The 20,746-nt window shown below is 40.0% G+C and overlaps 2 protein-coding genes across 15 annotated transcripts in view; both read right to left on the bottom strand.

The window, feature by feature from the left end:
* The window catches only part of ptpn11b (protein tyrosine phosphatase non-receptor type 11b), a 28,797-nt gene extending 20,438 nt beyond the window's left edge, over positions 1-8,359 (bottom strand). The window contains exon 1 of one of the 4 annotated variants that reach the window (XM_086027971.1): positions 8,048-8,359. In XM_086027971.1, coding sequence (XP_085884097.1) covers positions 8,048-8,061 — 14 coding nt within the window. In that variant the 5' untranslated portion in view covers positions 8,062-8,359. Of the gene's footprint in view, positions 1-1,028; positions 1,203-8,047 lie in introns of those variants that run through there. The other 3 variants (XM_086027962.1, XM_086027953.1, XM_086027980.1) reach the window with 3 other exon arrangements.
* A 4,199-nt stretch (positions 8,360-12,558) lies between these two features.
* Positions 12,559-20,746, bottom strand: part of agrn (agrin) — a 263,386-nt gene continuing 255,198 nt past the window's right edge. For all 11 annotated transcript variants that reach the window (XM_086027847.1, XM_086027856.1, XM_086027871.1 and 8 more), the window contains 3 exons: positions 20,294-20,518; positions 17,961-18,064; positions 12,559-14,850 (listed from right to left, as the gene is read on the bottom strand). In XM_086027847.1, the coding sequence (XP_085883973.1) occupies positions 14,690-14,850; positions 17,961-18,064; positions 20,294-20,518 (490 nt within the window). In that variant the 3' untranslated portion in view covers positions 12,559-14,689. The remainder of the gene's footprint in view (positions 14,851-17,960; positions 18,065-20,293; positions 20,519-20,746) is intronic.

The raw sequence follows: 20,746 nt of genomic DNA, 5'->3' as shown, positions 1-20,746 counted from the left end.
TTCCTATTCCTCCAATCTTAATTACTAAAGTCTAGTCATCTTTTTATTTATTTGGAACTTTGCCCACTACTTCTCAACTCTATTTCAAGATCACATTTTTAGCCAGTAACCACTAAAATGTATATTTAATCTTGAAGCAAAGTCACTGTGGGAATGTCAAAAGCATAATCTAGAGTCAAGATGTTTAGATCTTTCACAGGGCAATTGTTTTTTTTGTTTTTTTTAAACGAGTGAAAACGGTTTGCTATCCTGATACTTTACTGAAAACGTACTCTGCTGAGGAACCGCTGAGAGGTCATGTGTGTCAGATGGTGAACAGATTACTCATTGTCTTGTTTTTAATCCTTCACAGATAGAAACAGAGAAATAATAACTGTGGGTCAAATAAAAAATGTGGTCTGCCACTAATCTATATTTAATCCTTCCATCCGAGGACTGCTGTCACTCATGAAATCATCAAAACAATGGGGACATGCCACAAGAAACGCTACTGTGACACAAATATAAATACCTACAAATGAAAGTCAATCAGATAGGAATTCAACCTTGTTGTTTTGAGGAAAATATCGTCTAATTCCAAACTGCAAACAAAAGTAATAACCTGGCCAAAAATGGGACTATGAGTTTATCTCATCTGATTTGGTGGAAATCACAATTCACCCAGGACTGGTCACCAGTCGGTCAATCATAGGGTGATTGTGAACTGGGAATTGATCCTGAACCAGTTGCACAAATGTCTGCTATGTAAAACACTAATCTAGAAAATGTATCTTAAAAGAATTCACATACAGTAAGGTGTTAAGAAAAATTAGAATGGCAAAACTCTGATCACTGCTACGGTTTTAGTTAGTACTAATTCAGACGAAAGGCTGAAATGATTCTTGGAAGTGATTTGGTTTTGTGCCAGGAGTCACTGTTCAACACTTGTTGTATGTTTCTATTAAATGACACCAACATTAGTAGAACGAAATGTATTATTTGTGAAAGCAGGAACATGGGGAAAGTTGAAGGGGATTATTTCTGCCTACCTCACCATTCTGGTCGAAGCCTTCCACAAGCCCCTTCCTTCTCCTCAGATTTTAATAATCCAGAACGGTTACACAAGTGAGGGCAGGAGGGAGTCAGGACAATATACAGTAGAGACAAACTGATGGTGTGAGGGTGGGGGCAGCTTTAGGGGTGTGCGCTCGCTCGGCCGTGTTACCGGGTTAGCTAGAATGCGACAGTGAGAGAAACACGGTGTTTTGTGCAAATGTATGAAAGAGAGGGAGTGAGCAGGGGAGAGCAAGGGGCGGAGGGTTTGTAATCTGGGATTTGGATGAACGTGAGCGAGCCTGATAGCACGAGCCGTCAGCACTATCAGCTTCCCCCCACCCCCCCTTTCCCCCCCACCTTCGGCAAATGTGACAAGCTTAGGCCGACTGGTCTGACCGCCTTCCTCTTGAGTGGTCAACGGCAAACAAAGTCCAGCCTGTGATCCCCAAGCCAAGAGAGCTTTCGCTGGCCGTGACAGAGAACAGACCATGCCAAACCGGATCAGGGCACCAGCCCTCACAGAACTGCAAGGTCCTGGCTCGGTCTTGTCGGGGGAGCGAACACAACAGCTGTGTCGCCCGTGCCTGGAGATTACATCTAATCGTGTGTGGCGTAGTTACACCAGATCATAGTCGGCCCTGGCCAAGATAACCCCCGGGCGATCCGGCCAATTCAGCAGTATGCCATTAGGCTATTCATTTTTCAGCCATGGGCTGAACGTGCAATTAAATACAGCAAGAAGTTTCAGACGAGTCATTTCAGAATGACCTTTCTGTGACCCTTGGATTAAGTATTTAAAAGGCATTGTACAAGGTCATTTTCACAATACAACTGTTCAGTTGAGTTGATGACGCATGTGGAGCTAAATATTGAAATCAGGGAGGGAAAATTCCACAGACAAAAATTCTTCTTTTTGGTCTTGACACTGAAATATTTAGTTTATGCGCACGCCCTGTGCTGTGTCCCTTGCCAATAATAATATTGTGACAAGAGGAGGCAAACATCAGCCCGCCTTAACAGAGATCACTGAAAGCAGGTGTAACTGACCATGATTGCATGAAAAAAAAAAAAGCCGCATCTTCTTGATAAGTATGTATTTGCTGTCTTACAACTTACATGAGATGGGACTCATTTATTTCCAACAGACCTTTGTCTTCATTTCATTGTGAATGTCTTGCTAAACGCCTTCAGGTTCTCGAGGTAGGAGACTTTTTAGTCTGTCACCTCCCCTTATGGACTCAGGAATATGTCCTATACCAGGCTTTTAGAGTTGTACTGCAATGATTTGAATGTTTAGAATCCAGTTCCATACGGTATAGGTAGAGGGTTACTAGTCCTTATGGTTTGTTTGTGCTCAGCAAGTCTGGATTTAAATTTGCGCATGGTTCTACCTATGAAGAAGTGGCCACAAGGACAAGTCTAGTTTATAGAGCAGGGCTACGTGTCATGTCGCCCGCGCGCCTCTCTCTGCACCTGAATTTAAAGGGAATGAGGGGAGCCGCTTCCATTGGCCGGCCAAAGTCGGCTGCATTCCCTCCCACAACAATGCAAACGCCCCCTTCTACCTGTGCCAGTCTAGGAAAATAACAAAAGAAAGAAAACTTCAGCCACCCGCACACTTTCACTGCGCTAGACTTGCGCTGGGCATCAAAATAGGGCTCATATACTCAAGTGAAAGTTTAAACTATGTTGCATCAAAACTACTCGGGTAAGCACAATTCATCCTCAAAGTTGCTTGAATGAATGTAATGGAGTAAATGTAGCAGGTTTTTACCCACCTCTGACATGATGTATGTTATCACTTATCAAAGTTGAGGTAGTATGTTTTATAGCTTGATTTTATTTATCAAGTAAAGTCTGATTATTACTGAGCACCTAAAGTGACATGGAAGTTTAAAAAAAACCTTTTGGATTCCCTCGCAAAGATTGCGAGATAACGCAGTTTTTTTGCGAGGGAACGCATTTTGTTTTAAATGCGTGTTTATGTACTTCCGGGTCAATTTGGCAGTTAGCCTAGCCTCTAATGCTCGGCAGTTTGAGAGACGACAGTACGTCGGAGACGGCAAGAATCATGGCGGAGGACTTGGAATGCTTCTTGTGGTCAAGAGTTGTCCTCTTTGGTTTAAAACTGGCTTCAGATGTCTTTCGCTTATTTGGAAACCATGCTTAATATCGAGAACTGATTTTATGCCTTCGTATTTCAAGCGAATTCCAAAGTAATTGAATTAAACTCGCCCACGGGTGAAAACGATTTGCTTGCTTGCTTTCGTTTACCCGGAAGTACTTAAACGTACATTTGAAAAAAAAAAAAAAGAAGCATTCCCTTGCAGAAAAATCTTTGCGTTATCTCGCAATCTTTGCAAGGGAACGCAAACTTTGCGAAGAAACGCAAATCTTTGCGAGGGGACGCAAAGTTGTCTTTTTTTACTTCCATGTCGCCGTTAGCGGCTTTGTAAGCGTATATATAGCCTTAAATGACCAGTTATTTCTTGACACGTACGGACGTAACCTAAAAACAACTAGACAGCTAGCTAATAAAGGTTCGGTGATGGTGACCGCCCCCGCGGGAATGTCAGGTTAAACAGTTCAACGGCGTCCTGGAGCAGGTTGTGTTGGACCACTGCACGTCCACTACAGTTCCAGTCTCACACTATATCACTCCCTCCTCCTCAGATCATGACTTCAGGAGGCGAGTGAGTCAGGGCTTTCCAAGAATAGGATTTCCTTTGACAGCCACCATGCGACCCACTTCCCCGCAAAAGCCTCGAGCAGCAAAGCAGACAAACAAAAACGAGCGGATGAGATTGCAAAATAACCTGGTTTGGCCTGATAAGACGCCAGCGCAACAGAGAGTCAAAGCAAATGTGTCATGGGATAGACATGGGCAGCTGGGAGCTCCAGGTTAGGCCTCAAGCTGGGTGAAGGAAAATGGGGCACACAGTGTGCATCAGCTGTCGCTTAGCCTCTTACGTAATGTCTCAAGTTCAATAAAGCCTCGGCCGGCTATTTACAGCATGCCTGTCTAGGCCCGCCGACAAAAAGGTGGTATACTTAGCAGGCCCAGCGTGGCTTCAAAGTCCCCGCTAGGGCTATATTGGTCACGGACGAGCCTTGGGGTGTGGATTTTGCTAATGTTGTCTGTATTTTTAGCTCAGCTGATGAGCTGCGGTATTTACACGCAGTGCTAAACTCACACATCCCCCATGACTGGATGCTTCTCAGTCTAAGTCCACACATTGCATAATTAACTAAATTACTCATTTGAAGTGGGGAATCTGGCTCCCAATCTTTTAATCCTTTGGAATTACATCAACTTTTTCTGTCTGTGTAAAACTTAAATCACCAGAATTGGTGAAAAACTGTCATGTATCTTTTGGTTTATTTCATTATAAGAGATTACATGTTTTTCATTACTCCAAAGTAATGACACAAAGCTCAAATAATGCAATTCATCCTAAATTTGGGTTATTTTCAACAAAGTTACAAAATTCTTGTTAGGAAAGTAGCTCCTTCACCAAAGAGGATGGTAAAAGAGCCATACTTTACAGAACTTTATTATAATCCACAACTCATGTCATAAGAAAATTTTAATTTGTGTCTGACAAACATCAAATGATGCATATTGTTGCTGTCCTGTGAAAAACATGTATGTCCAATTTTCCCTTTTTTTTCCATTTTCATGTTAATGGGATGTCTGTAACAGAACCCTCATCAACGTAAAAAACATTTTGGACGTTTTTCACAGGACAGCGACGACATTTGAAAGCTTTTAATCTAAATGCTTCGGTACAAACTCAATAAGGACTGACGAACAAGGTGTTGAAGGATTCAGGCCGCGTACAATATATGCTTTGTAATGGGTTTAGGCTTTTTATGCTTATCTGACTGACTGAATTTAAAAAATTCAAAATCAAATGATTGTTTTCTTTGTTTTATGCATTATGACTTAAGAAAACAATTGGGACTAAATTACTTTACATTTTTTGTTTTTTTTTTAAACAAAGCAATATATTAAATTTGAGGGTTTTTTTCCAAATGGAAAAACCAGCAACTTCATTTGCAATTTTTTTCATGAACCTTTGGGAATCCTGCTGTACTCCATAGTATGCATGAAGTGCATACAAAAAAAAAAAAAAGGCATGAACAGTTGGTGGTGTGGAGAGATCTCCTGGAAATGTTGCCAGCGTTATCTTATTCCTCCACATGGGCTGTTGTTTTCCTGTGGCCCGACAGTGAAAACTGACTCACTCCCCTCAAATGAGTCTCAGTGACAGATGCGGTTTGCTCCATTAACAAAGAGGGCTTGGGGGGGCTAGATCGGTGGTTTCATAATGAACACAGAGCAGCAACATGACGTTATTCTCGATAGATGGAGAAGCGTAGGCAACTGTATGAGTGGATTAAAAGGAGGATTTAAATGTGGTCCGACAGAGCGAGAAAAACAGTTTCATTAAGATTGAGCTGCACATCTTCTGTTGTTACTGTGAGATTTCAGATCAGGAAGTGCGGAGGCAGCCTCAAAGCAACACTCAGAAATATCACGGCCGCTCACAAAAACCATAGGAACCAAGCAAGGCAGAAAACAACCCTCATCCTACCGGTACTTTAAATCTCACTCCTTTTTTTTTTGTGTGTGCTATATCAGTTTTGAACCTGATCGCGATCCCCAGCGCTGAAGGTCTGACGTTCTGCAAGATATCGTGGTTCTATTGCTCACGTTAGCCTGTTCTCAATTAAGTTGAATTGGATTTTGTATGACAAGTAATTCAGTATAACAGTAAAAGGTAGCACAATTTGGCAATCCTGACAAAAACCCATTAAATTACGGATTTTCAAGACTTCATGCAACTATGACAACAACTGGGACCTCTGTCACACTGACCTGTTTACCACTCGTTCAGTGATTTGCTTTTTGTGTCAACTATAAACTCCAGGAGTGCAACGAAAGCGATTTGTGAAGAGCGTGACGCACAGAATTGTCTCCAGAGCGCCCAGCTGCTGGAGTCAACATTTCCCAGGTCACCTTGCAGCAGGACAGAATGCTGATGCGTTTGCATCTACAGCTGAGCTTGGGCACACAAAGTATTCATAACATAACAAAACATTTAAGATTTAACATCACAATCTTCAAAAAGCAAGCAACTATTGGCACTACAAACTTTAGACTGCTACGATAAAAACAAACTGCGAGCAACAAGATTGTCCCAAGATTCTCGTGTACAAGAAAATGTTTTCTTGTTTAAATTTAATGGTAGCGCTGCATGATTTTGAAACCTAATCTAATTGAGAGCTCCCCCCCCCCCCTCAGTACTGCAATTGCGATATAATTTGTGATTATTTTTCCAAGATCCCCTTTCCATGATTTTTTTTTTAACAAACACAAGCAATAAATTAAACTGTATTACAATATACAATCAGATTTATTATACTTAAATGTTTTGGTCTTATAGGTTAGGCCTATGATAAAATAAAGCCAAATCAATAATGAATTAATATGAAAGACAGTTGATTTATGTACTTCAATTACAGTTGTTAACTTACTAAACACTTGCCTTGCAGTCTTTCATGCATTCACTGCAGCAACATAACAAAATTCTACCAAACAAGCATGGTCCAAACATGAATCAGAAATCAGATTACAATAACAATGAAAACAAATCTGTGGCTTTATCACTTCAACTTTTCACTTTTCAATGATATGTAAACATGTGGACTACACTATAAATATATCCAAATAATTGAATAATAAATAAATACATACATACAGGAAATAAATAAATAAATAAATGAATGTATTGCTGTGCTGACAGATCAAAATGAAGCAGTTTTTTTGCAATTTGAAAAGTGCATTCTACTACATTGCGCCGTCGATTTGAATTTGATTACCGGTAATTATTCAGTGGTGACTGTGTTTTGGGTTGGGTCCTTGTGCTGTTGTGAGATGCTATGGTCCTTTAATACGTTACTTTTATTTTGTCATATCGGATTAGGAATGGCCTGATATCTCTCAGGTAAGCTCCAGTTGCTCATGACACATTATCAGAAAGTCAGGCTTTCTTCTATGCCTTCTGCATCCAGCCCTACTCTCTGTTGTTACCTTCTATTTTTTATATAAAGACTTTTACTTTTCCACTTTAGTGTCCTGTCTACTTCTGAGTCTAAATTTTGTTCCTCACATGACATATTCAGTTGTGTAATGTGTATAAAATCTTAAATGAAGATTTAATAATGGCAACAATTTGATTTTGCAACAAAATTATTAACTTTACATGACTTCCAATGGTTTTTTTTCCAAATTGGGGCAAATCAGAGGTCATCCAGCATTGGCATTGTGTTGGACCTGTAAGATTCCACTCTGAGTCACTCCCACCAACTGCACTATTAAATATCAATCCATCCATGCATTTTGTCCTCACTGAGACTGTGGGGCAACTGGACTATCCCAAGTGACTTGGGCGAAGGGCAAGGTACACCCTGGACTGGTCGCCAGCCTGTCACAGGGTACAGACAGACAGCCACTCACATTCGCACCTTTGGGCAATCAGTCTTCAATCTTCCAAAAAAGTTTAAAATGTTGAGAATTGTTGGCATGGCTACTTCTAGTAAAACCAAGTACTGTATAAGTAACAATGGACATACCCTCTCTGTCAATAACATTAGGCGCACCAGATCTGAACATTGAGATCCAAACAAAGAGATGTATCCACATTTTCACGCCAATTTGGCAAATCTGCAGCTGCAGGATGTCATGTCACTTATTTTCTTTGTCAATGTTTGGAACATGAATATTTAACCATGAGGTGTGTGATTTTTACGAGTGACTCTGTCCCAATTAAACATGACCAAAAATGAAAGTGCCCCCTGACCTCGAGCAACAGCAGGCGCTCTCTCGATCTCCCAGCCTCAGTAAACTTACGGAGGCACGATTCGTGCAAAGTGATAGTGTAGCAGGTGCCAAACACTTCGGCCGGGACAGGTGACACTTTAAAAACACAAGATAACTCCACTATACCTGCGAGATGTCATCGCAGTCTCTCCGAGCTGTCAGGCGTCCTGAAACGTTGCTCTTGTCCCCGCACAAGAGTGTCTGTAGAGCGGCGGACACTTTCAGCGAGCTCCGGCTCGGGGCTACTTGGCTAACCGTTTCATCAAACTAACGCACTACAAGTAAGTCGCGTGAGTTCCGTCTCTGACCTTCAAAACAAAGCCTAAGCGGCAGTACTGTACTCAACTTAAGTCACTCAACTGTATTTCTAAAGCACCTAAACAATGCAGCTGTAATAAATTACTGTACATAATGGAGATCGAATGTTAAACATAAAACACCATAAAATATTGCACGTTATTGTTATCTCTGTACTGTGTCCATCCACACGGCAAAACGATCGTGACTAGTGTAGTTCAACTTCCTGCAGTGACCTCCAAAACAAAAGTATTGCTTTTTGTTAGTCTGTGTACTGTAAGGCTTTAACTCAATCAAAAAGCCACTTCTTCGTCACTGTATCGTAGAAAAAAAATCAAAGTGATACTGATACCTATATATTATATTAACGGTAATACACCAAATAGGTTTCATTCCGCCAAAATCCATCCTAATTTTTATCTCAAACATCTTTTGATGTAATGTTCAGTTTTCCTGAGATGGTGAATTTTGGGTGCTCGTTTACTGTGAAGTGGGATAGCTATTGGGTGGGACAGAAATACAAAAACCATACTTACTAAGGTTTAGTGCAGATCCTAAAAAATGAGGAATTGATCCGGGAATTTAACATGTTTACTCTTATTACACATTTATTTATTTATTTATTTATTTATTTATTTATTTACAGCCCTGACGTTTTATTGGCTTTTAGCTCTCACGGGCCATATACAGTATGGCCCACTGACTCTAGCAGTTCAGCAACTTTACCCTAAATCATCTTTGACTCCAAATTGTGTGTCCCTTGCTAACGTGCTAACCAATTTAAGCATTCAAGTTCATAGCAGAATTTGTAAATCAATTACATATGACTCTGAGTCTTGGGTGATAGAAGGTCTTTCTGTAGTGCATCTTAGAAATAGCTGATCAGTTGCAAATCCGCTAAACTTGGGGTGTCAAACTCATGCTAGTCACAGGCTACATCATAGTTATGTTTGCTCTACAGAGCAGTTATGGCTTTCAACCCAAATAAAGGCATGCTCACTGTATATTACATACTGCTGTTGTCGGGCGGAATCCTTGTACCGCCAAAATCATCGCTTTTCAGGAGACCCCAATGTTCAGCCATTAATATTCAGCGACAACGAGCGCAATCCATTTTCAACATTTTACAGTAGATTGTTTTTTTAAAAAATGCAAAAATAACACATACACATGTGGACTGACTGAAAAAATATGATATTCATCAAATTGTGACATAGGAGGTTTCAGCGATATACTCATCAAATAGATCAATAACTAGTTTTGTAATGAGAGGCCAGTAAAAAATGTTTGTTGAAATATTTTTTCATTTACTTTAAAAGAGGGATCAGTAGCACAAAAAAATCTTGCAATATCTCAACTTTTTAAAAGTAAAGACAATTTGCAATTTTGATACTCAAGCAAAAAACATGAAGCCGTTGCTCATAATTTGCTTTTGCGTGCCTCATAAAATGATGTGGTGCCAGTAGACAGCAGGAATTGACCCCTGAGCCTTGAGTTTCACACCTATGCTGTAAAATTTATTTATTAATTAAATCTAAAACTGTAAACAGACAACAACACAAATAAAGTATGTCACAGTATCATTTTGAATTCACCTCTTGAAGCCTGTTGACCTTTAAATGAATAAAGACTTGTCAATTAATTTTGCTCTCTGTTGTAAAAATGTCATCCGATTTCAAGAGAAAAGATGTGGATGATGAGAAAAGTTCTGGAGGACGGCGCTTGTGTTCACGGGCAGCATTGACGTCAGCGGCCTATCACTACACTACTATCACTTAATCTACTGGGGGATGGACAGGATTATGCAATTGTCTGTGAGCCCAAAGGCTTCACAAGTTAACTATGGATTTATTTGCCTCCCCACAGCTTGACTCCGTGTGCTGCCACTGCCTACACACAAGCGCTGACAGGACGGAGAGATGGAACATCTCCTCTCCTTGGAATTTTTCTCAGCCCATCGCAACGTGCTCTGAGCTGAAAGGATGTGCTCCCACTGAGTATTTATTGTTTACATCTGGCAAGCAGTTAAAAATGATGCTGGCACACAAAGAGACGACATTACTGTCCGATCAATACGTGATGGAAATGGATGTGGACAGAGAATAGCACTGGCTGCATATTTGCTTTCTAACACTGCACATGATGGATGCAAAGTCATAGCCATGCATCAGGGGATTTAAATCCATACTGTAGGTCTCATGTTCGTTTCAAGAGGATGTGTTGCACCTGAATAGGCAAATATTGCACAAGATAATTGTGCATGTGTGTGTGTTTGATGATAATCTAATTTATGAATCCAGCCATTGAAACAGCCGATTGTCTGTGGTGAAACTAGTTCCTTACTTTCACTTAACATTTTCACATTCAAATTATTTCACCTGTATATACCGGTTTTGTAAATGTTTAGGAGAAAGAAACATTGAAAAGAGCCAACACACCACTGTGACAAAGAAAGGAAACTATAGAGGCAAATTGAAAGAACTTTTCAAAGCACGCGAGGATTCCGTACATAAAGACATTATAAGCAACAACAAATAAAAACGATGTACAAAGAAAATAAAATCACATTACAAAGGGAGAATGGGGACGTTATTAGTTGCATGCTTCTTTAAACAGGTCAGTCTGCAATATTTTAAGTAACATTTGAAGTAAAATTACTAACTAACCTACAAGAGAAAAAAAGAAGTTAATCCTTACTAATATTGAAAGTAAGATTAACATAAAAGGATAACCACCTACTACTCAGCAAAAAATAGGGGAAATGAGTTCCAGGATGACCGTCAAAACAATAATACAAAAATCGTCTAAAACAAGACAATAGAACACAAATGGCATAGATTTGTAAATACAGTTTTTCACGATAGGCCGAAGCACTATCGTGTCAAAGCCAAAAGGTAAGCAGAGCTGCAGGGTTTGCACAGATTAGCGTTAGCTAACAGTGGTACCATCTTGAATTTTGAGCAGCACATACCACATACTCAAATGTTTGCTGGAGAGGATGCGGGGTATTTGTTTGACAGTGTCATGCTCTACAGTGCTGTATCAATTGTTGACACGGTGGCCATGCTTTCATTATAAGGGCACTCGTTTTTTATTTTTCCACATTCTGTGCTATCAGACACAGCTCATTCTGTCATTTAGATACATGGAAACTGTTTTAAATTGTGGAAAAAAAAAGGATGTAAAAATAAAATATGTACGCACACCTTATAAAATGCGGTTCAATTTGCAATTCCCTGTCCATTCTTGTTTAATATCACTGTTCACTTTACATTCTTTTTACTGAGCTACATTGCACTGAGGGGCCTGGAAAGGGACGTGTGTACCAAACGATGAATGAATTTGTTAGCTAACTAGATGCTAATTCAACTTGGTGACGTGTTCTTTCGTTGTGGGATCACAAACATCTCAGTCACCATAATGATGCATGATGATGTTCAAGTTTGGGCATAAAAGTTATGTTCCAGTTTACATTCTGGTCTTGTTTTGTTATTATAAACATCTTATTGTCAATTTAGCGCTTGTGCTTATATGGCTGCACTACTGCTAGCTCATGACAATTGAGTGGGCAATTGTTGCTGGTCCTCATAACCACAGTTGGATTGGAACAAAATATTTTTTGCTGTCGTGAAAATTGGCTTTCCCGCATTTCACAACATAGAAATAAGAGTTGATCGAACTAATTTTTTAAACTTGAACTTAAAGGTGAAAGTAAAGGAAAAACTCAGCAAATTATTTTTGAGCAAACAACTTGTTTTCTTTGTTGTGCTAACTAACATTGGTGCCATACGTGTCAATAATGTATATTTTAAACTCGTTCTGGCTGAAATGACTGTTTTAACCCCAAAAAACACCAGTTGTGTGTTTTTTTTTTTTTACAGTGGACAGTCTGCGCTCCTTGCTAAAAAACATATAATGGCGCAAAATGGTTGCTCCCTTCAAAGCTTGTCTACTGTTCAACTCTCAGTAATAATGTGCAATATGACATTTATCATTTAGGAATTAGATTACAGCCATTTTATGCAAACTACTGTACCTGTATGTCAACTGTTTCAATACAGTTGGGCCCTGAAAATGGAGGTACCGATAGTTAGAATAAAAATACCCATCACTCCTGAATTGTGAATGGCATTTATTTGTGAAAACTCTCAAATGAAAGCTCACTTTTACACATCACTCATATCTTGATTGATTTGAATTAAATCTATGTTAGCGTGTATAAAAATGCCAATAGGTTGTTTACATTTTTCTGGACTAAACTGCACAAATCAGCATTTTGGTATCGTAAGTTAGAAAATATAGAATGCTGTGTGAAAAAAAAGAACGATGACAAGAATGAATTCCATTTTGGTTGACATTTTATTTCATGATGGTAGGAACACAAGACAAAGGTCATAAAGTTAGTAATGTTCAGGTCATGCCACTTTCACTCGGTGCACTGCCCTTTGACGAGGTTTCTGATCAGACAGTAGTTTACATCCACTTTGAGATATAAATAAGGAACAGAAGAGAAGAACTGAAGATTCCTCTTGCATGTTTTTTACTATGACTATGTGTCATTATTATTATTACTTTTATATGGGGATGGAGCTTATCAATTGGCTAAAATAAGGACGATGCTTAGAGTCAAACTGACTGGTGGCTTTAAAGGCAATTCCAAGATGGCATTAAATCATGTGGCTTTATTGTTTGGTGTCACATACAAATATACATATATTTTTAGGTGTCGCCACCTGAATTGGTCAAAACCAACGAACAGCATGGCTAAAATAAGATATAAAGAGAGCGAGTGCTGGAATTGAAACGGGTCGTGATACATCAGAAGAGGGCTTCCTGATTTCACCTGATATTATACACGACAGTTATATTATAGCTTTAGTGACATCCCTCCCCCATGTACATTTATCAAAGTGTGGTAGAAGAGACATGGCTCCAGTGTATATTACTAAAACAAAAAAACAAACAAAAAAAACCTCCACAGATAACACATTTAGCTAAATTTACACTGAAAACAGGTGGGCCGCACATAAAAATGGTTGCCAGATCGTTTCAGAGGGGAAACATTGTTAAGAATGTCAACGAACAAGACCGTTTGCTACTCAACCACAAAAACAGGCATGATTTTGTTCTAGAATATATTGCCAAAGATCTCATATCAAAAGAAGATATCAGTCATCACAGCTTATTGTGGTTCAGCAACTCCTCATTGCATCACTGACTGTTACAAACCCATGCGCTACTACAGTATGTTAGTTAGTTAACAAGGAATCGTCACTGATTCGTGGCTGTTATGGCTTCAACAAAGGGTCACAGTCTCTCTCAACAGCCAGGACAGATTCTTCCAAGGAATGTGGAATATAAAAAAGGAAATAAAGTCTTTTGTTGTTTGTTTGTTGACTGTTGCTAGGCAGAATACGTCCCAAGATAATCGTCTCTGTCTTCTTGCATTGCTCCTTTTCCCGTCCTCCTAAGAGCAACTTTTTCCCTCGTGCACCACTCAAGGTTCCTGTGTCACTCCCGGGAAAAGCTTCGTAAAGATGTAGGAAGTGAGCCAATACTTTTGTTATTGTTAAGAAAAAATAAACAGAGAATTTTTCTTCTTATAATTTTTTTGCGTGATAAAGGCAGAAAAATCAACACTACATATGTCCATGCATTATTAGTGGTCATCATGAGTGACAAATGAGTGTTGACAAATTAAAAAAAAAAAAAGAATGCGCAGTTCTCTCTAGGGAGAAACAACCTTACATATTCACAGTCTCTGGTATTATTTATAAACTCTATATTTATTAATAAGATTTTATTTCATGTCTTGATGTGTTAGAGTCAGTTGGGCTTCAGATCCGGCAAATATGAGTTTGACATTAATTCATTTTTGGTGCTGTGAGTTGAAGAGTGATGGGAATGGATGAGTGTTTTTTTTTGTGTGTGTACTTTGTCACTGTAGCAGCTTGACTGTTCTCAAAGAGTCTCATTAGGGAAATACAAAGAGCTGGAAGGTGGTGCGGGAATGTACTAATATATAATATGGATGTATACTGTATACATATTATTGTATGAAAAAACAATGTTTGGGGAATGTAAGCGACAGATATGGCACCATGACAGGCTTTAAGTAAAAATCAACACCAGAGTTCAAGTAATGAGCAAAGTCAATAAGCAACCTTTTTCGTTACCTTGGCGACGGATTAACAGCAAAACTATTACACCCCAAAAATGTTTTACATGTTGATTTAAAAAAAAGGCAATGGACATGTGAATGGAGGTGCAGATTAAAAGAAATTATGAAAAAAAAATAAACCAAGAAACATTTTCTTCCCATATAAAAAGCGATGAAAAGTATACAAAAATAGAAAATAATTACAGCAGGAGACATGGGTGCTATGGAGCGAGTGGAAAGGGTGGGGAGGATTTCTTGAGTATTGACTGATTTGTTTCCTCATTTCTCTCAGTGTTTTTTCCCGTGCCCGCTTATTTGGCCGCTGGACAGTGTAATATTTGGGGGCTGTTCAAGGCGTCCTCCACCAGGTGGAGCTCCACACCATCCACCACCACGTCCTTGATGCAGCCCACAAAGCCCGTGCTGTAGGCCTTGGGAAGCCGACGTGCCACCGCCACTTCTTCCAGACCGCCTGAGGGCAACAGCAAGCAAGATGACAGATCAGCCGTTGGACAGAACGCACTCACGCACGTACGTACGCACGCACGCACGCGCGCACACACACGCACACACAAGCGAGAAAGTAACAATTTGGAACACTCCCATACGCCGCCAACCCTGCAGGGTTTCAAAATAGGGTCTGAACGTAGGGTTAGGGGTTCAAAGTAGTACTTTAAACTACCGTTAGGGGTTCAAAGTCAAGTTTTAAACTAGGGTTATGGTTTCAAAATAGGGTTTAACTAGGGTTAGGGTTTCAAAGCAGGGTCTTAAAGAAGGGTTAGTGTTTCAAAGTAGGGTCTTAAACGTTGGTTGGGGTTTCAAATTAGGCGTTTTAATTAGGGTTAGGGTTTCAGAGTAGGATCCTAAACATGGGTTAGGGTTTCAAAGTAGGGTTTTAAACTAGGGTAAGGGTGTCAAAACAGGGTTTTAAACTAGGGTTAGGGTTTCAAACAAGTGTTAGGGTTTAAAGTAATGTTTTAAACTATTGTTAGGGTTTCAAAGTAGGGTTTTAAAGTAGGGTTAGGGTTTCAAAGTAGGGTTTTAAACTAGGGCTAGGTTTTCAAAGTAGGGTTAGGGTTTAAAGTAATGTTTTAAACTACTGTTAGGGTTTCAAAACAGGATTTTAAACTAGTGTTAGGATTTCAAAGTAGGTTTTTAAACTAGGGTTAAGAATTCAAATTCGGGTTTTCTAATAGGGTTAGTGTTTCAAAGTAGGGTTTCAAAGTACGGTTAAGGATTTCAAGTTAGGGTTTTAAACTAAGGTTAGGGTTTCAAACTTGGTTTTGGGTTTCAAAGTGGGTTACAAACAAGGGCTTGGTTTTCAAATTAGGGATTCAATTCAGTGGCGTACAGAGAGTGGGGCCAAGAGTGTGGTTTTAAGTTTCATTTAATTAGAATTGAAATGACTTCAGGAGCTTTGCTGAAACCAGGACGGAATATCCATCGCTGGAAATTAAAACTGTGCAAATAATGGTGATCGTGGGTGAAAGGATTCAGAAGTGACATGCATTCACATTATTAGCATTAGCATTATTTCATATTATATATGTATGTATTTATAAATGTGGGGACATTTAAGTTCATTGTTTCTTTTGGATTTGTAATGGACTGTACATTGAGCTATTCAGTTGAAAGCCCTTTTAAAGCCACATCCCTAACTCTGTATCAATATACTTTTAATCTTAGAGGCTTCTCCCTTGATTGACGTATGCGCTAATGTATGAATCATTCACTCATTTAGCTATGTGAGAGAGCTACAGTAAATGTGGATGGCATTTTAGAAACAGCTCTCAGTATGATGTGAGACACTGTAAACTACAAGCACAAACATTTACATATTGTTTAATAGCTCACATAGCGTCAATCAAAAGAGAGCATTATCATCTTTGGAAGGGCAGAATTTTAGATTTCGATATCTAAATTGGAAAGTAGCCTTCTTGAGGATAGACAATATGTTTTAATCACAGTGTGAACAGACTGAAATGGCTATTCTCTAATATGAAATGAGCAGTTTTGTAGTTGAAAGCGATTCATTCAGTCTATTGTGCTTTCTATTTTAGCACCTTTTCAATTTGAATCTAATTTTAAATGAATTCTTCCATCCTTTGAGGAAACACAGTGACCCAATTGGCAGGTGTTTGACGCCTCCTATTCTCCTACAATATGTTTTATGGTGAGTTACGCTTTTGAGTCAGCACAGTCAAACTAGTCTTCTTTCTCGTTGTATTAGCAAGTTTTTATTCCAATATTTATAAGAGCGTATACATTCTCCTCATCACCGATGTCCCCCCCACTTGTCTGCCGGACTCTGAGTTCGCTTTCCCGTCAAAAGCTCTTTACCGCCTCTGTCCCGCCCAACTTAATCGGATTGTGCACCTTAGAAATCGGGGATCGACAGGCCTAATTTCACGCGCATTACCGTCGAATTAATGACGGCTGGTGAAAAGGGGATTTAAAAGAATGCCCCTTGATGCAAGGATTGGAGGATTATGTATTCTTGCTGCAGGGCTCAGTTCTCTCAACTGACTTCATGTTGTTACCTGAGTGCAACAACACACCTCCATTGTTTCTACCAAGCTGCAAGACTTGGTTCAGGTCGGGACACATTCAAATGCTTTTCTACTGTGAAAAGACCAAAAACATTCCACTTTTTGGTATGCTGTTGTTGCGCTACTGATTGGGGTGGTACACTCTGTTGTGCTGTGATGCTTGGTCAAAAATGGAGCATAATCTTTATGCCAATTTCTACCAATTCTACATTGTTAAAAAAAAAAAAAAAAAAAAAAAAAAAAAAAGTTCAGTGAACTAAAAATTTCCAGGCAACAAACTTGGATACATTTTTAAGCTCAGCAATTGAACAAAATATTTCAAGTTTGGCTAATGTGAAAATTGTCTTCCCTAAACTTCCAACAAAGAGGTAAGAGTTTACAGAACTAATTGTCCCTTGTATTGCCCCCAACTTAAAGATATAAGTAAATACAAGTCGACAAACTGTTTTGGAGCAAACAACTTGCTTGCTTTGTTGTGCTAAGTCACATTGTTGCCATTAATGTCAATAATTTAGATTTTAAAGTTGTTCCAATCTAAATGGCTGTTTTAGCCCCCCTCCCCCCCAAAAAGACAAGTTGTGTTTATTACAGTGGAGATTCTTGAATTTATCAACCTAATGGTCGCTTCAAAGTAGGGCTGTCACACACCAATTTTTTTGTAATCAATTATCCTATTGATTCTCAATTACTCTGGGAATTCTTAAAAACAAAACCGTGTTCATTTTTTGCCAGCTCTACTTTCAAGTGTGGCTTGCCACGACAGAGAATAGTGTATCACGAGCTGCCCGGTTACACTGTAGTCACATTGTCAGATACCTTACTCCAAATTGATTTTAAATCCACATATGATCAATGCCTGATTTGGATCGGAGGACGTGTGAATCCTTGTGTTTGAATGAGCCACAGGCCAGAAAAACTTTGGTACTGGGTCAGCTGGAGCAAAGCCTCCCCTTGATGGAGAGCGTTTGGTCGACATTCTCAAGAGCGAATGATATATTTCTCCATTTTCTCTAATCCAAGTGTGGCCACCTACCCAACCAAAGCGCTCCGTCTGTGTCCAGCTGAGTCGCTGCCAAAGGCGATGATCCTGTCACTGCTGCCTCATTGCCGACTTGCAGCGATCCATCTCGTAGCGCTCTGCGGAGGACAGGGCCGTTGTTTAGAAGCATGCGTGTCATACTCAATAGCTGTAAAAGGTTCTTTAATTTAATCTGAAACATCATGACTCCGCAGCTCCGCTGGCAGCACACTAAGCACCCCCATAAACGCCTTTGCCAAGCAGCGTTCTAAATGGGCCCGCCTAGCGGCTAGCAGATGCCGCAAGAGTAGCGTTCATACAAGGTGGCCGCGTACTAAGCGGTAGCACACACTCGAGAATTGTGACAACGGGGATAATTTGAACCCACTAAAGTGTCATTCCAACAGAGGGGGCGTCATTAAAACGGCAAGCAACACAGATTGCAGCACTATAACTACACGTGCTGTGATTTACACCGCCGTCAACATCCAAATGATGTCGCGTGCCTCTTAGCGTGCCAAGGATGAGAGGTGAACCGATCATTGGCTTGGTATGGATGTTGAACCATCAATTATTGCTGCTTCCTCACACAATGGAAGCAATGTCATTATACCTCGCACTTCAATTCACAGCCATGTTGAAAGCTTATGTCCAGCAGGCTGAAGGTGATAAATGGGTCACGCTCCAATTTCAAGCAGTTAATTTGTTTCTAATGACAGAATCCTTTAATGTGACGTTGCCATGCACAACAATCACTGCACGCTTCCTTTCCATGTCAAAGCCTTGGACAAAGTGAGCTGCATTTTTCGCTTTGCCAAGAAGGTTTAACCAGCTGCAGTTTTTTAGACAATATATACAAATGAACAATTTACATATTCATATTATGTTTAACGCTATTTAACTAAATCTTCGGGAATAAAAGATGGTGCCTTTTTTGTTTGTTTATAGTGTTTTTGGACATGACATTCATTACAATGAGTTGATTGAACACTCTAAATTGCCCCTAGGTGTGATTGTGAGTTTGTTTGTCTCTGTGTGCCCTGCGATTGGCTGGCAACCAGTTCGGGGTGTCCCCCGCCTACTGCTTGAAGACAGCTGGGATAGGCTCCAGCACGCCCCGCGACCCTTGTGAGGAGAAGCGGTATAGATAATGGATGGATGGACATTCATTAGAAAATGCTATTTTAAATATGTACAAAATACGTGCATACGTGCAAAATACGCGTGTTTAATCCAATTCATTTTTGATGATACATTTGTCAACGCATGTATAAAATATCTTAACCCGACAATGGGTTAATCCGGCAAAAGGGTTTGTAGCAAACAACAAAATAACCACATCGCCTACTGTAATTTTTTTCCAGTGCAAAGGGCTCTCTTGCATAAAAGTTACTATTCAAGGACGGCACGGAAGTTTTTCATAAAAATCAACTCACTCAAAATTTTAATATTATTGAGGAACTATGTTTGTCCTGTATACTATTGCAAATCTGCAAGAAAACATTTGGCCTACTCACATTGTAGCAATATAAGGCCGAGTGTAATGTCTGCCGTCTAGTGGTGATTGTTTGTATTACAACTTAAAACTAGAGTCGACTCCCGCGTATTCGCAGTTCAGCACCTGCAGATCCAAATTCAAATATTTGCAGATTCCCCCCTTTTTTATTTTAATTTCATATTTAGGATTTTTCCCAGTTTTTCAGGAATTTTTGAAACCTGTATTGATGGAAAACGTTAAAATGTTTTTCTTTTTTGAAAATGAATCAAGGGGCCACTCAGAGTGTGGTCGCGGGTCGCCACCACTTGCTGATATCGATTATATGCATGTGCTACAGGAATATGTACCATATTCTTCCGTAATACTGGATTACCCAAAGGGGAATGCACACAGCCCACTCAGAGCATATAAAAAGATCCAAGTTAGCCTCGCTTCATCTAATTCGTGGTAATCTGATTAATTTCAAATGTAATTTAGAACAAAATTCCCAAAGTGTGGCATCAGCTGTCATGCTAGGAGCGTGATCTTCAAGATACATTTGTGTGTGTTGGGATTCAGCTTCATGCAATTTTAATGACATTATTTTTTAATTTTCCCATGCGGAGCCTAAGTGCTGCTTCATGTTCTTCCTTCAACATTCATTAATGCATCCATGGAATTTGATCTGCGATGCACATCGCACTCAAGCATGAGCAGGCGTGGAAATAACCTTAATCTGAGACTAATCTGTCAACTCGCAGCGCATCAGAGGATTGATGCAAGGGATCGCCGCGACAAGAATAGAATATGGATGAAGTGTAATCCCATCAAAGTGAAAAAAGCCTTCCCTCGCTGACATGGCACGACTCACCTGCTAGCCTTGATGCGTATCCAGCGGTTGGTGTCGACGCGCACCGAAGAGCGCAACACCACCGGCTTGGAGCCCAGGTCGTACATCATCTGAACGCGGCCGTCCACGATGGCCAGGGCGATGTAGTCGGAACGCTCCACGCCCTTCCCGCTCCAAAGCACTAGGCCTTGGGTCGCCTCTGTGCGGATGCGGAGCTCGAATTTGTTCACCAGCAGAGCTTTTTCACTGGGGGGAGGGGGGGCAGAACAGTGGAGGCGTGAGTGGCATGTTGATGTCTTTCAGTCGCTGCAAAAGAGTTCAAAGAGTAGACCGAGCTAGTCCAATCACAGAAAGGTGAGTAAGTGAAGCAAGGTAGCTTTACAGTAAGTCAAGAAGATGACAAGTGCGGGATATTATTGATTTCCAGGAAGGACAATCGGTGGAAAGTTGCAAAACACAATGGCACCTCAAAAG

Source organism: Filicampus tigris, chromosome 1 (assembly GCF_054856515.1).
Source record: "Filicampus tigris isolate MCC_2025a chromosome 1, RoL_Ftig_1.0, whole genome shotgun sequence".
NCBI lineage: Eukaryota > Metazoa > Chordata > Actinopteri > Syngnathiformes > Syngnathidae > Filicampus > Filicampus tigris.
The sequence above is the reverse complement of the archived record's forward strand: the minus strand, read 5'-3'. Positions and strand labels throughout refer to the sequence as shown.